Source organism: Apus apus, chromosome 2 (genome assembly GCF_020740795.1).
Source record: "Apus apus isolate bApuApu2 chromosome 2, bApuApu2.pri.cur, whole genome shotgun sequence".
In the NCBI taxonomy this organism is placed as follows: Eukaryota; Metazoa; Chordata; class Aves; order Apodiformes; family Apodidae; genus Apus; species Apus apus.
The window spans coordinates 49,627,730-49,643,540 of NC_067283.1; the positions used below are offsets into that span (position 1 = coordinate 49,627,730).

Sequence of the window (15,811 nt, forward strand, 5' to 3'; positions counted from 1 at the left end):
CCCTGAGTCGGTGGCTCAAGCAAACCCTCTCCCCTTCCGAGTGGTAGTTAAATCCCTTTCTGTCACCAGGAATAAGGGAACTCCATCAACAAAATGATGTTTCTGCCCTAACTATGCCCTTTTTTTTAGCTTGCCATGTGCCCTGAGGCATCGTGAGGAGGCTGTGGGAGATGGGAGAAGAGCAGTGCTTAGAGTTCATGCTCAAGTGGTTGATAAATTGCCCACAGTGACTCTGTGACAAGTCAGACCGAGTAAAGATGAATTATGGGTGAAATTAATTAATATTCAGTCAGAGACACAGATGCATAAAATGCAGTTTACTTCACATTTGCTTCTTTGGTTTGTAATTTGATTGATCACTTCAGTTATATGAGCCTGCAAACATTGGCTCAGTCCTCTGCCAAGTGTTTGAACAAGACTATAATACTAATGACTGTTTTGTTCAACGCTGTTGATTTTCAGGTACTTTGTTTATTCATTTAGACTTTTGGATGCCCATTTTCCCAGAATTAGTATCATATTTTTATTGGCAAAAGGAGTAAAATAAACATAGAGTTACTTGCCTTTACAAGGCAGTATAATGTTCAAGTTTTAATTGACTTTAAGGAGACAAATAACAGCATGTAGCTGCTTTTTCAGTCAATAGTTTATTTTGTTCTGTTTCTGTGATGTTGCTGTAGTGAGATCATGTGTCTCAAGGGAGGAAGAGCCCCAGCTTCAGAGACCTTGCAAACTATCTACATAAAGGAGACACTGCAAGCCTAGTAAATGATACGTGTGTTGTATTACATACTTCCCTGGTCTCTGACAAATTAGCCCAAATTAATTTTTTTGCTAACCTGCCTGGAGCCATTAGCACTCTGCAATTATTCTAGGAGACTTGGCTCTAATTATGAATAAAATATATGGCTCCATTTGCACAGAGCACGATGCTCTCAGTGCGGAGCTGGAGGAGGAGAGTGTCTAAACTAGGGAAGGGTGGCTTCATTGTGAGGACTCCCCCAGGGCCTGGGCAAGGTGGGGAGTTCCAGGAGCAGGCCCTTGATGTTGGTGGGGTAGAGTGGAAGGGGCAGTGGTGGCTCCTGCATGCAGGTGTCACTCAGTGGGGTCCTGTGAGCGCCTAAGTGCCGGTAGAACAGACCCTGGACCTGGACTGGAAGTGCAGGTAGATGTACATGCGTAGGGTCTCCTGCTGCATGTTTCTTGCTCAACGAGAGGTTCTCCTCTACCTTAGTATAAGGGTAGCAACACTAGGGACTCCTTCAAGTCAGGAGGTGAAATACGACAATACATAGGAAGTGTAGGTTTACCACTGTCAGCTGAAAACTGGCCAGCATCTGAAGCTGCTGTAATATGCCTTGTGATTTAAGCTACATCAACAGCAGATACTCTGACATTGGCTGCAGCAACACTCCAAAACACTGACAGTGGGTACAGGTATCCAAACTAGCTGGTTTGGGATTACTTGGATATTTGTTTTAGTCAAAAATGTTGAACAGCCCACAAGGAGGAGGATTTTCTGCACCAGGTCCTGTGATAGAGGGATGCTTCTCTAGTGAGCTAAAAGGGCAGAAATAGGGTGAGGGGTTTTAGGCACTAGAAGATTATTCTCAGCTTGTCTCTAGTTTTTTTTAAGCCAGCTGGCCCATTCAGTTAAATGGCAATATTTTAATTGATTTTATTTGGGCCAGAATAATGGCTCAACTTCAGCCCTGGAGTCCTACTACTGGCAGTCATAAATGGTCTGTATTGGACAGAGCTTGTAAAGTTATTTTTGCCTTTCACAGAGGCTCTTCTGCTCCCCATCACTTTTCTGCTCCAGATTATTAGAGACCTTGTGGCTGCAGACTTTAGTTTAATCTCCAGTAGCAGAATTTTGCTGGGAGTAATCTTACATCAGAAAAAACATATATATTTATACTAATGTCATTTTCTCTTACAAAAATAAACTGCATTGCCACAAGCAGTGATGCTGGTTGATGTCCCCTCTATCAGGTCTTTCACTGACTTTGTAGAAAGGAAAAGTCACATCCCTCATGGACATTACTGCTGCCAGCCTACTCTTTGACAAAGAAGGAGCCAACAAGATCTGGCTGGAAAAAAAGCAACCCTTTGGGGTTTCATAAAATAAAAACACTCCCACTAATTTCCCTCTCTCTTGCAGTGAAAATGTGAGCTGCTTCCTGGGAGGTGAGGCAGAACCAGACTCTGGGGTAGGAGTGCTTCTGCACTCCCAGTAAGAGCAGGCTGCCAGCCAAAGGCAGACCTTGGGACTGGGATCTGTTTCCTTCTTTTGAGATCACAGACCATAAAGCAAACACGGGAGCCAGGCTAGGTCCTGGGGAGCAAGATGTCCTCCTTTTAGCCTTTCTTTTTGTAAACAGGCGAAATCTACTGAAATGTTAGTTGTTTCTGCCACAGTCAGAACTGAACCCTGAAGTAACCTGTAGACAAATGATAGCAGAAGGCACAGTCTGAGTACTACTTCTTCCTCTTCCACTTGTTTCTTACAGTTTGTCCTGCTCCTCTTCATTGGCAGAAAAAAAAAAAAAAAGAATGCTGAAGGGGGCCATGAGGATGATCAGAGGACTGGAGCACCTCTTCTGGGAAGACAGGCTGAGAGATTTGGGGTTGTTCAGCCTGGAGAAGAGAAGCTCCAGGCAGGTGGGTTAGAACCAGATGATCTTTAAGGTCCCTTCCAACCCCAACCATTCTATCATTCTATGAAAAACAAAGCAAAACAAAATGTCCAAACAAAACCAAAACTAACCAAAAAAACCAAACCACACAGCCCCAGCCTTCCAGCAAATAAACCTAAACCTAAAGAAAAGAGGTTGGCATGGGTTTTGCAGGGTGCTGCATGCAACTGTGTCATACCAATGCAGGAGCTGTCCCAGGCAGGACTGCTGAAAACAAGTCTTGGGCGACCCAGAGGCAGAGAAGCATTTGGGATGGGAGGCTGGCAGCCAGCAGTGTGAGGATAAGGAAGTGTTGTTCCTGGGTGTTGACTGTGTTTTGCAGAGGCAAGCTAGAAAAAGTAAATCGAAATGTTTCCCCTAGAGCACACAGAGTCAAAATCCAAAACAAACATGTGGTGCAAAACAAGCAGGAGTTAGAGTATTGCTCTGGAGGTAGAAAGGACCAAGTCAGGCCTTGGGTGTTTAAGATCTGGTCTTGCAGACAAGGTCCATCCCTATTTTTCATCCAGAACACATATCATTTGGTATGGCTGTCCTGTGCCCTTGTAAAGATTCCCCCCCCAGTGTCTGCAGGATGAAAGGTGGGAGTTGTAGAACACATTCTAGTGTTGCCAGTGCTGTTTAGTAAGCTCTGCAGCATTTTGGTACCACGATATGAATAATCCTGGTAAAAGGATGATGAAAATTATTTAGAAGGGAAACTATTGGAGTGTTTTGTAAATATCCACTCTCCTGGGAAAGACCTGACCAAAAAGGATGATAAATGAAAGACAATTAAAGTTGGTTCATGCATTTTGTTTATTATGAGAAACAGATCTGTTTGTGAAAAATTCATTACTGGGAACACATGGGCTCTGTGGAGACCACTGAAAGAAAGCAGTGAATTGAATCCCAGTCACACCTCTGACCCAAGCCCTATCCGTGGCATGGATTTCTTGTGTAGTGTGTGGATTTGTGCAGTTGGAGCTGGTTGCTTCCCAGGACCTCTGCTCACCCTTAGGGCAGAGCTGCGTGTTTGTCCACCAGCTGCTGGCAACCAGGGAGCCCCTTTCTCAGTGGTGTTTTCATGCCATGGGAAAGGTAGGAGGCTATTTGCCAGTTCAGGTGCAGCAAGAGAGGTTGTACAGGCTGTATGGCCTTTGGTGGCAGGCTTAATACGCTGGTGTCAACCAGGGATTACAGGTGACCCATGAAATCAGGAGTAATTTTTCCTAGATGAGTGCTTCAGCTGCCAGTCCTCCACAGCCCACCCTGGAGTCCAGGCTGACTGAAGTAACTTCCGCAGTGGAAGGAGCTCTCAGCATTCCGGAGAGCCTTTTTCTACACAGAGGGGCAGCTCAGGCTTCCCTCCCTTGTTGTCTGCTTTCTGTGTGCACTGTTGCTGTAGCTGTCTGAAGTCCACGCTTCTCATGCACTGCTGCTGAGAGCAAGAAAGGTTTCTCCTCTCCTGCCCAGCAGAAAGGGATTGATGAATCTTGCCTCTGGGATTTTGTATGCATGATGCTAAACTTTAAGCCATTTTCCTCATTAGAGTCTCAAGTTATTTTATAGCAAAAATTACAGCAGCTGGTGGGGTACAACATAACTGTGGCAAATGCAAGGAGCATATTTGCTTCTGGGGACACCAGTTGCCCAGGGAGAAGAAACTAGGAAACAATGTCTTGGCTTCTTCCTAGCATCTCTCATCTGTTTGTGGCATATCCAGCTTTTTCTAAGACTATAGACACAATGAATTAAAGAGATATTAAACACATATATTAATGTGACACATATATTAAAAAATAATAACTTAAAAGTCCATGTTCCTTGTGGCTTATTCTTATTCTTCCTTATCCCTTTATGTCGTTCACTATAAAGTTTTGACCCTTGAATATCACAGTTAATTAATTTGCTTTGATCACTGCTTAAATCAATTAAAATGACATGCTAAATGTTATCCCTAGCTTAAAAATGTTGGTAATGGTTGCTTTAAATGCAAATATATGCTGCTTTAATATTCCAAGCTGGCAGGCCCGCTGTTCAGTAAGGTGCCATCACTCAAGGGATATTTTCTTTTTTTCCAAATGCTTAAATACTGCCACTTGGTGAAGCATACTTTTTTTCCCTCATATTGAGTTCCTGTAGCTCTGGCCAGATAAATATAAACTTGTGCTGAACTTTACCTCAGAGCCCTCAGACCCTGTTGGTGTGAAGCTAACAGTTGTGTCCTCAGGCCAGGCTGTAGGAGGCACTGATGGCAGGTCATTGTCAGGCAGAACAATGTGTCCTAGTTAATCATTTTGATCAGAAACAAAGTGCTAACATATTTGTGATGCACCATTTGAAGCATTTTTTTAATGTAATTCATTTTTTTTCTGTTTTATATTTTAATGATCCTTAAAGCCTACAGAAGAAAAGCAGCAATTCCTTCTGAAAGTGGGCAAATGGGCAGTTTCTGTCTTTCTTCATGCTAAGGGGAAGGGCAGAGGCAATCACACAAATACTGCCTCACAGATACGGCTGTTTGCAAAGGTGACCTAAGAAAAGCTGGAGGACACCATATGGGGATTATCACCACTGGGATAGAAGAATATTGTCCAAAAGTGAAAATGGAGCAGCAAGAGGGGGCACACTGGTGTTACCCAGCCCAAAGCAAGTGCTTTTGCTTGAAGTTTGCACCCAAACCTGCAAGCTAAACTCATCTCAGGAGGACTCAGCAACTAGCTGTCTTATGACCAGGGCACCCATAGCTCAAACTTAAACCTTCCTCCAGAACTCCTGTAACTAGCTTCTTTTTTTATTTGCATTGAAATTGTGGGTTCTTCTTTTCCTATGGGAAGTTGTGGCTGAATTTAGAAAGTGCTGTTCATCAGAGTTGTTAAACATTTGGGACTGCATGAGTCTTTCTGGGGCATCTCCTCGACTCCATGACTGGGTAGAACCCTTGTAGCAGAAAAATCAGTGTGGTCCTTCTGTGCTGTGTTGCAGGCCACACTTCTTAAGGCCAGGGTAAATGCATTACAGCACGGTGCAGAAACAGTCTCTGCATGCTCCCCGTGCCTGAGCATTCAGCCAGGTTGTGCCCAGGGCTCTGAATCAGGTGGGCTGCAAAAATGTGTGGATTGAGGTTTTTGCAATGGCAGAGCCTAGAGAAAGGCTCGATAGCAGGACCTCAGCAGTGCTTGGCAGATACTGGCCATGGGAAGTGGCCATCACTGTGTGTTTGACCACAGGCCTGCTGCAGTACCCATGGAATGTCCCTCTTGCTGCCCACAGTGCTGGTCCCTGGCTGTCACTCACAGTTGGTGCCTCTTGCACAAAATTTCCTGTCCTCCTTTGAGGAGCATGCATGTAAAGGGGAAGGCATTTGGGGGATTATTAGGACAGCACTAGTAGTCCTAACCCATGGCCTTATGATGGCCAATCCGTTCCCCTTTGTTAAGAATACCCTTCCAAGGTCTTTTCTTACAATGGTCCTTTTTATTTAGGTAGAAGTACCTCATTTTGGAAGAATCTCCTAATGCTTTTTCAGCACAAATTTGCATGAATCCTGGAGAATTTCAAGACCCATCTGGATGTGTTCCTGTGTGATCTGCCCTAGGTGTTCCTGCTGCAGCAGGGGGGTTCGGCTGGATGATCTTCAGAAGTCCCTTCCAACTCCTATGATTCTATGATAGAAAAACAATCTTGCCACTCTCTGCCAGAACTTGCCCTCAAGGGCAGGTATTTCCAGAATAAAAACATAACCTTCCTGGATCCCAAGCAGGAAAGCTGCCTACCAAACTCTCTTCCCTGCTTGGTACCTTCCCATGTGCCAGCTGTTCCTCTGCTGAGAGGAACCTCATTCAAGAATAACACTTATCCACATAGGACCCAGTGTTTCCTCTTTACCCTTCCACAGCAAGTCAGACCAGCATCACATGCATAACTCTCTTTTGACCAACTAATGGATGAGTTGTTCTTCAGCAGGAATCACAGGAGAAGCCTGTCCTCTGCAGCTCATGCAGTGCAATCAGGATATGAATCTCAGCTCTTTAACTGATCTGGACCTTTCCTTAGGAAATAAATGATGCCCTGGAGCAAAATAAATGAACTCTCACAACTGGAGTCTCATAGAGGGTGATCAGATAATTGATTGTTAGTCCAATAAAAAGGAACTGATTATGAGTTTGTGGACTCGTACATCATTTTTGTGCTGCAACTGATATATTTTTTTAAAAGGTGGAAAATGGGGAGAAAAACTGGTAGAATATCGTGAGGCTGATCTGGTTTGGTTTTGTTTTGTTCTTGCTCTCCTAGGTGGGGCTGAGTACTGCAATAAGGAAGGCAAAAAGGATTATGAAGACTGCCAAGGATCTGGTAAGAAATCAGTGGCATTTAAGTGTTTTACACTGTACTTGTATTTTATCAGGAGTGACTCGTTGTTAAATTTGCCTCATTGTGAACCCACCTGATCATCATTTAATTGAATGCTGACTCAATACTACCCTGTGTAGGATCTGCTTTATTAGGTGATACTGGGAAGAAGGAGAGGGAGATAATAGAGAGGAAATATGGAAGTACAGAGAGAGCAGAAATAAAAACCTCATTAAAAATGCAGACTGCTTATAAATTAGGGATATCTGTCTATATCCATCCAAGACACACATTTGTGTCTGAAATTCATGCAGCAGCTGAGGATATAATCTGTGGGTGCTGTAGTGCAGCCCCATGCTGAGACACTCACTTGTACTAGACCAACTCACCTCTGGTGGGGCAGCCAGCCCTAAAACAAAACACAAGCAGACAGAGATTTTGTTTAGAATTTTTTACAAAAACAGGGATTTCACACTTAGCCTTGCCCCATGCTTTTCCATCCAGAAATCTCTCTTCCTCCCTTCCTTCTCCCTTGTCATCCCTGCCTTGCACCTGTAGCCATATGTGGGAGGAAGCCTCATCAACCAAGCCACTGCCTCAGAGCTCAGTGGCAGCACTTCGGGCTTTTCAGAAAGTCCAGCAATGGGCTGGATGCAAATTCTGCATGTTTTTCCTTTATTTTTGAGATGCTGCTTTTGCCTCTCAACTTGAAAACTGTAATTTGAAATCTTTCTGCCTCACACAGTTTTCAGAAGTATAGAGGACCCTTAAAAGATAGCAGGGAAGGGCAGCTTTTATTCTGCTGGGTTCCCTTAAATGAGTCAGCTCAGCCATAGAGTTTGCTTCCAGTTGTCTTCAGGCACTTAATGCAGAGCAAATGTTTTTGCTGTTTCTGAAGAAATTATTGATATTGCTTCTTCCTGAGTACTCACTGTGATGCTACTCACAAAAATGAAAATTGAGGTGCCTAATTAGCCTTTGGGCAATTGCCAAATTGCTAAGCCAGGGAAATAAACGATACACTGGAGAGACAGGTCTTGGCTCCTGCAGAACAGCAACCAGCAGGATCTTATTAATTTTCCTTCCTATTCAGCTGTGCTACTGATGGCCTGAGATTTCTGCTCCAATCACATGAAATTTCTAATCCCCATTCCCCGGGTGCAAGTCCCCATGTTAAGAGCTGCAGCAAGATGCTCTGAGTTGAGAGTGTCCTCTGTTAGCCTGAGCCTGGGCACAGGTGTGGGGATGAAGAGGGACCTGTGTGCAGCTGCTGCCTCCCAGAACACACTGCTCCTTTGCTCCCTCGTGTGTGCTTTTACCCTTTGGCATAACAAGCTCTGTCCCTTGCATGGCCAGCCTTGTCTGGCCTCTGAGGTCCATGCATGCCATGTACTTTCAGGCTCCCCTGGGCAGGGCACCATGGTTGGCATCAGTCTTTGGGTGTAGTGGAGTCTCCTTCCAGCTTGCCTCTGCTCTCATATCCTCAAAGTTACTTGATGCCCTGAGGCCCTCCCTTGCTCCCTCTCGCAATGCCCTTGGCCTCTTCCTGCTCTTACTTGCCCATGTAGCAGTGGGAGGGATGAGCAGACTGTGCCTGAGCTAGAAGTAGCAAGACCTTGGTTATAGTTGGGTTTCTCCAGTCAAGTGTTTCTAAACCCATGATATAAGGTCAGTTCAAAAAAAAACAAGGATCATACAGTTCCTTGAGCTTCTCCTGCAGTTATTTCTAGCATGTTCCCTGTAACAACCCTGGGTGAAACATATTTTAAAGCTAGAAAAAGAAAAATAACATTTCTAGAGGCATTACTGTCTCTTGCAGCTTCCCCTTTAGCTGGGTTGCAGTTAATTCCATTTTAAATCCTGAAAAAACAATATGGTAAGAAACACAAAGGAAGATGTCCAGGAGAAAGCACAGCATGTATCTCACCTGCGTAAGCCCCATATCCCAGAGTGGCAGTTTGTGATGAAATGGGAAGAAAATCAGCAGCACCAACTGAATGCTCCCAAGCCATGACCTGTTCACCTGCCTAGGAACATACATGTGCCAGTGAGCAAGGGCGAAAGCAGCTGCAGTGTCCCTGCTGCTTGGGGAGGGGGTTACCTGGCTGAATGTGGGAATGAGGATCCAGGAATGCCCTGTGTGTTGCAGGACATCTCTGCATCCACAGTGGTGGAGATAGAAAAACGCTTGTCTGACCCCTTCTATGCTCTGGCTCATGCTGAACAGGAACATCGAATTATATGTTCTCATTCTCCCCTATCTGCTAATTTGGTTGCTTTTTGCCCCATTGCATGTTTGTGGAAAGACTTCTGAAGAGGTTATTGCAAGTTAGATGTCCCCATCTTTGCTTGGCAGCTGTGTATGACTGTGCATGAAAAACAGACATGGTTATGGCTGTTGGTAATGAGAATGGGAGGTCTGGCTGGCTTCCAGGGGGTTTGCATTTACTGGGTATTTCTTAGGATCTTTGTGGATTTGGGAAAAAGAAAAGGTATTTTCCAGATGTAGAGATGCAGTGAAAGTGGCTATGTTCACCCCCTCCCCCTCCCCGCCCCCTGCACCCCAATCTAATAAATGTTTCCATTCATTAAAAGTAGTGAGCCATCTGTGAGGGACTGGCTTAAGCCAAACACCAACAACCATTAGGGGCTCATTATTATTCTTTTTTTGTAAAACCAATTAAAATAATTATGGAAATGTCATTAGGGAATGTTAATGGGCAATGAATAAATATTGGTGTTATCAATCACGGTGAGCACATCTAGTGCTAAATTTTCTTATGGGTTGGAGAAGACGCTAAGAGGTATATATGAGCAGTAGCAGTGGAAGAACAACAAATGCAGTCATGGCTGTAGCATTCAATGAGAACAAGCACCACGTGTACCATCCTTTCATGACTACATGGTGCCTGCAACTCTCAGCCCAGCAGCAGAGAGAGGCCGGAAGCCACCGAGGGAATTAAAAAGGGAATTGTTGAATGCAGCCTTAGTGAATACAGTTAATTAGATTGTACACTGACTAGCCCTCCATATTTATGGACCTGAATGCCTTCAGTGTTTAAAGACCACCTGAACTTAGAGTGAAGCCACATTAGCAGCATGTTTTGAGTTGATTTTTGATGCAGCACAATGTTTCCATAACATGAGCATTCATTAGCAAGGTCTCTCAGCTTCCAAACTTCTCGGTTACCTGGGACCTCAACCTGGCTGCAGCAGTTTATCCTGCAGCAGCTCATTTACATCTTACAGGTCTGACCAAGATGAGGTGTAGGTACAAGATTTCCAGGTAAAAATCTCATTAAAAATCAAGGTCATTCTATGCACGTGCTGGATCCTCCCATTTCTCCTCTCTTTGGAATTATTCCTGACCTTTAGCTTAGCCACCCCTTCCCAAGCAGGCAGAAAACAGCCCAATGGCCCACAGTGTGTTACTTTCACTAGCTTAGCACTGTCAAATGTCACTGTGTTTATTGAACATGAAAACAGTAATTTTTACAAAGACTGAAGAAAACTTTGGTACATGAGAGGAGACAGCTTAATGGGAGCTTCTACCTTTCTTTTTAATTTTACAGCTCTTTGTAAGCAAAAGCAGTTGGTTTAAAAAATGTTCAGTGAAAATCCTTCAGATGACTGCTGTGTCAGGTCTAAATAATCTGGCATGTAGCATCCTTAATGAAGTCACTGGAGTTTTCAGATGTTTCTAGTCAGAAAATACATGTTTTAGCTCTGGACTTCACTGACACTAAATATCCCAAGCAGTGCCACTTCTATGAACTAATGCATCCATCTTCTTTTCTCTTCTTCCCCTCCAGAAGATCTTCATGGGATTCCCAAGTGTATGTTCATTTCCTCTTCTGGCTGGCCTGTGTGAGAAGATTAAATAGTATGTATGAAGTTTTCAGTCCTTAACCAGAAACAGAATATGGTACATTTGTTTATTTCTTAAATCATCCTCAGTTAACAAAGCTTTCTATACTTTACTTCTGTTGGTTTCCTTCATAAAACTGTCCAGGTAGCATAGAGGGAGGCTGCACAGAGTTGAGGTGAGTAAGATTTCTCAGAGGGATCCCTGTGCTTTTTCAATACTTAAAATATTTGTGTAATTTTAGCAAGTCAAATACATGGCACACACCAAGATAGGACACCTCCAAGGAGAAGCCAATTTTCTCCTGAGATTTCCTGACTCCAAGAAACTTCTCTGTTTCATTTGTTCACCCAGTCATGGTACCTATGGCTTAGTAGAGGAAAGTCACCAGCACCTACATAACTTTGTGAGGAACACAAATGAAGTGGCAGTTGCAAAGTGTAGGAGAATCCCGAGGTGTTTAAGCAAGCCCAGTGGATGACAGGCAGGAAAAACAACTTCGAGCAGTGCTGACATTGAATCAGTTTCTAAGAATGGCTGAGGGCAGCAGCCAGGCTTCTATTCCTAAAGCATAATTGTCAATGTACTCCCATAAGTTGCAGCAGGATTCCAGCAAATTGAAGAATAAATCTGTATTATCAGCAGTATATTTTGACTGATTTGACTGTCAAGATTAACTTGCTCATCTATGTCTGCTCATTTAGTTGAAACTTCAGATATCAGGAATTTACTGAGAATTAATTGATTGACATGAAACATTTCCTAAGTACTTTTGAAATGTGGGTCAGGACAAGTAATCATTTTGAGCCCTGTAAGTTCTGACAGTGGAAGCAGGAATCAAATTGTATATCGTATGTTGGATCAACCCTGTTCACTTCTTCTGATCTCTTTGTCTCACACACTCTCTCTCAAGCTCTTTCTCCTTTCTGTAGCTACAAAAAATATGTTTGGCAGTTGGACTTTTTTAGCTGGTCTGGATCTGTGCCAGTTCCTTGCAACTGAACCTTGCTGCAGAGAAGAAGTAGCCCAAAGCAATTACTGATCACAGACAGACAAAGAGTTACGAGCCCCACCAGGAGTGCATGTCACCTGTCCCCTCTGAATTTTTTCTCATCCTGATGCTCAGGCACTCTGAGGAATCCACTGTCATCGCACCCGTTTGCTCTTTGATGAGGGTACAGAATGTACCCTCAGCAAGTTTGCTGATGACACCAAGCTGGGAGGAGTGGCTGACACACCAGAAGGCTGTGCTGCCATTCAGAGAGACTTAGACAGGCTGGAGACTTGGGCGGGGAAAAACCTGATGAAGTTTAACAAGGGCAAGTGTAGAGTTTTGCATTTGGGGAAGAAAAATGTCATGCACCAGTACAGGTTGGGAGCTGACCTGCTGGAGAGCAGTGTAGGTGAAAGGGATCTGGGGGTCCTGGTAGACAGGACCATGAGCCAGCAATGTGCCCTTGTGGCCAAGAAGGCCAATGGCATCCTGGGGTGTATTAGAAAGGGTGTGGTTAGTAGGTCAAGAGAGGTCTCCTCCCCCTCTATTCTGCATTGGTGAGGCCGCATCTGGAGTATTGTGTCCAGTTCTGGGCCCCTCAGTTCAAGAAGGACAGGGAACTGCTTGAAAGAGTCCAGCGCAGAGCTACTAAGATGATTAAGGGAGTGGAACATCTCCCTTATGAGGAGAGGCTGAGGGAGCTGGGTCTCTTTAGTTTGGAGAAAAGGAGACTGAGGGGTGACCTCATCAATGTTTACAAATACGTAAAGGGTGAGTGTCAAGAAGATGGAGTTAAGCTTTTTTCAGTGATGACCAGTGATAGGACAAGGAGTAATGGATACAAATTGGAGCATAGGAGGTTTAAGGTGAATATCAGAAAAAATTTTTTTACTGTGAGAGTGACAGAGCACTGGAACAGGCTGCCCAGAGAGGTTGTGGAGTCTCCTTCTCTGGAGACATTCAAAACCCGCCTGGACGCCTTCCTGTGTGATGTACTCTAGGTGACCCTGCTCTAGCAGGGGGGGTTGGACTAGATGATCTTTCGAGGTCCCTTCCAACCCCTATGATTCTATGATTCTATGATTTGAGCCAGGTTCAACATCTCATGTGAGTCCAAGAGGCTGGGAAGAACTCAGAAAGAAAACTTTCCAAGGAAAGAGTGATTAGCATATAATTCAAAGAGTGCTGCTTCCTGGGTCAAATATGAAAAGCTGCTCAATGTAGGTGAGCTGATTTGTAGCCCAGAGCCAAAGAGAGGTGCCATGCTTGGGCAGTACTATGTGAGAGCTAGCATGTGTCCAGGCTAAAAAGAAAGGGGCACAGAACTGACACTATCATTTTAACACCTACTTCATGTACTGCTAAAACATTTAGGGTTGCTGGAACAAAAGTCACAATGGGGGGGGGGGGGGAGTAATTTTAAAAGGTTAATGTAATTAAGTTCTGTTGGGGGACCATTGAGGACCCAGGTCTCTTGCTCAAATCAAGGTTAAATAAAAATACTTTTCTTGAAGGTGTTTGAGCATGGTCAGAAGTTTGTGGGACTAGATTCAGAAATTGCAAGATGAGGCTCTGATCGTCAGGTAAAACATAAGGTCAGGTTTTTTGTGTGTAGCTGCAGCCTGATATGCAAACTTCAAGTCTTCTAGACTGAGCACGATGAGAGCGAGAGAGTGTAAAGGCTTGAGGGATGATTATCAGAAAGGGTATTTACCATTTGTTTTTAACAAAAGACAGAAATTTAGTCTCCATCACCACAAGGTCCCATTCTGCACCTCTCTCTCAGGTAGAAGTATTTCTGCCAGGCTGAGTGTAGTATTTATTTGCACAAATTATAGTTACCTTACCCATAGGTTGATGTCCTTGTGTTTTTTAGAAACTCAGTTTCATTGTGGCAGCCACACACAGGTCCATCAGCCTCACCTCCAGAGCTTGGGCAGCAGATATTGAAAGAAATCCAGTTTTGCTCCTTTGGACAGAATCATTTTGCTGAAGTACAAGTATGAAGCTAAAACTGAATATGGAGCTGCAAATGACATGCTAGCTAGTCTGTACACTTTCCCATGTTTTTTTCTTGCTAAATAGGTTCCCTTCCATATGTTAACGCTGCATTTGTTGTTTTTATTTTTTAGTGTCATAAGAAATAAACTGCCTTTTGAAGATTTTGATGGAGATAAATTTAGTACTTTCCCGGTAAGCAAAGACTTTCCTTTGGTACAGTAATCCCTTGATAATGAGAATGTCTATGAGATTCCTCCTACTTTCTGCAAAGCCTTATTCATTCATGTGAAAATAGATATAGGAGTGAAGTCAATGGAGGGCTTTTTTGTCATAACAGGAGCTTTTTTTCTGCTTGAAAAACAATCATTCATTTATGCCACCTGGGGACATGCACACATAAAGCTGTGCTCCCTGCTCCCTGCAGAAGCAAATTGCTCTGTTGCTGAGTGGTCTGTTTACTGAATTAATAAGAGGTGAAGTAAAGTCATATAAAAAACCCAAATTAAATTGCCAGCTTGTCTTATTTCTGCACCAAAGTGTGCAAGGGGCCATTTATTAAAGCTTAGCAAAAGGACTCCGGAATACAACCCATTTACTGGGTTTTATTCCTGCACCTTGAGTTAGATTCTCATTTTAGATATTTTAAATTAAAAGTGCAGGAGTAACAATGAGCACCCTGTCTGTGTGCTTTGGGCTTTCAGACGTTGAGGGGCTATCACTGGCGAGGCAGAGACTGCAACGACAAAAACACCACCGTGTACCCTGGCAGACGGTAAACATTTTCATTATTTTAAAGACTTCCTACTAATTGTGGCTCCTTGAACAGTGAGCTCCATATTAGGCTTTGGCCATACTCTAAGAGATTACAGCCCTTCTCATTGCTTGATTTTGCTGTGATGGAGATGAGGTGATAGGGACTGGGGATGGGGTGCGTCGGCCTGAGGGGCAGTTCACAGGTTTCTTTCCCTTTCTCTAGATTGTCTTCAGCCAAAACTGGTGAGACAGACTGAAGGTGGGAAGGGGAACCAAGCCACTGTGGTTTAACAGCCTTCTGCCACTTGAGCTAGTGTGGGCTGTGCCTACTCTGTGCTTGTGGCTGGCTGCTGAGCTCCAGCATTCATTCCTCGTGTTATGTTGGTGGAAATACAGAGCCAAATATGTGCTAGATATCAGTATCTTCTAGGAGAATACCTCCCAGCTGCCTGAGCATGGACTTCCATGCATGCCTGAAACAGAGAGCTTAGAGAGAGACCGGCACAGGGCCACTAAGATGATTAAGGCATTGGTGCATGTACCATATGAGGAAAGGGCAGGAGAGCTGGGTCTGTTTAGCCTAAAGAAAAGGAGGGTGAGGCAGGATCTCATTAATGCTTATAAATATCTAAAGGGTGGGTGTCAGGAGGATGGGGTCCGACTCTTCTCAGTGGTGTCCAGTGACAGAACAAGGGGCAGTGGTCATGAACTGGTAAACAGGAGGTTTAACCTAAATAAAAGACAAAAACCTTCTTACTCTGAGGGTAACAGAGCACTGGAACAGGCTGCCCAGGGCAGTTGTGGAGTTTCTGTCCCTGGAGACACTCAAAACCTGCCTAGATGTGTTCCTGTGTAATCTGCTGTATGGGATCCTTCTCTAGCAGGGAGGTTGGACTAGATGATCTCCAGAGGTCCTTTCCAACCCTTACCACTCTGGGATTCTGTAACAGGGTGGCTTTGAACGAGGTCCCCTGCTTTTGCTATTTTACCCTGTGCTCAAAATACTCTTTCAAAAGTGGAACTCTCCTCTGCCAAGGGTTTGTTAAGAAGAGTTTGATCAGGACTGTTTTTAAAGCCTAGACATAAACTGGGTTGTGACCAGATAAGATGAGTTTAAGGGTATGGGCTTGGAAGAATGATGTGCCATCATCCTGGGCAGCACAC

At 44.1% G+C, this 15,811-nt stretch overlaps 2 protein-coding genes across 5 annotated transcripts in view; both read left to right on the forward strand.

Annotated features, from left to right (window-relative positions):
- AOAH (acyloxyacyl hydrolase) overlaps positions 1 to 15,811 on the forward strand; it is an 85,418-nt gene that overhangs the window by 22,311 nt on the left and 47,296 nt on the right. For all 4 annotated transcript variants that reach the window (XM_051609557.1, XM_051609559.1, XM_051609558.1 and 1 more), the window contains exons 6-9: positions 6,978 to 7,037; positions 10,847 to 10,917; positions 14,026 to 14,086; positions 14,596 to 14,666. In XM_051609557.1, coding sequence (XP_051465517.1) covers positions 6,978 to 7,037; positions 10,847 to 10,917; positions 14,026 to 14,086; positions 14,596 to 14,666 — 263 coding nt within the window. The remainder of the gene's footprint in view (positions 1 to 6,977; positions 7,038 to 10,846; positions 10,918 to 14,025; positions 14,087 to 14,595; positions 14,667 to 15,811) is intronic.
- Positions 3,705 to 15,811, forward strand: part of MATCAP2 (microtubule associated tyrosine carboxypeptidase 2) — a 125,036-nt gene continuing 112,929 nt past the window's right edge. Inside the window, exon 1 of the mRNA XM_051609561.1 lies at positions 3,705 to 3,710. The gene's annotated coding sequence lies outside the window, so the exon portion shown is untranslated. The remainder of the gene's footprint in view (positions 3,711 to 15,811) is intronic.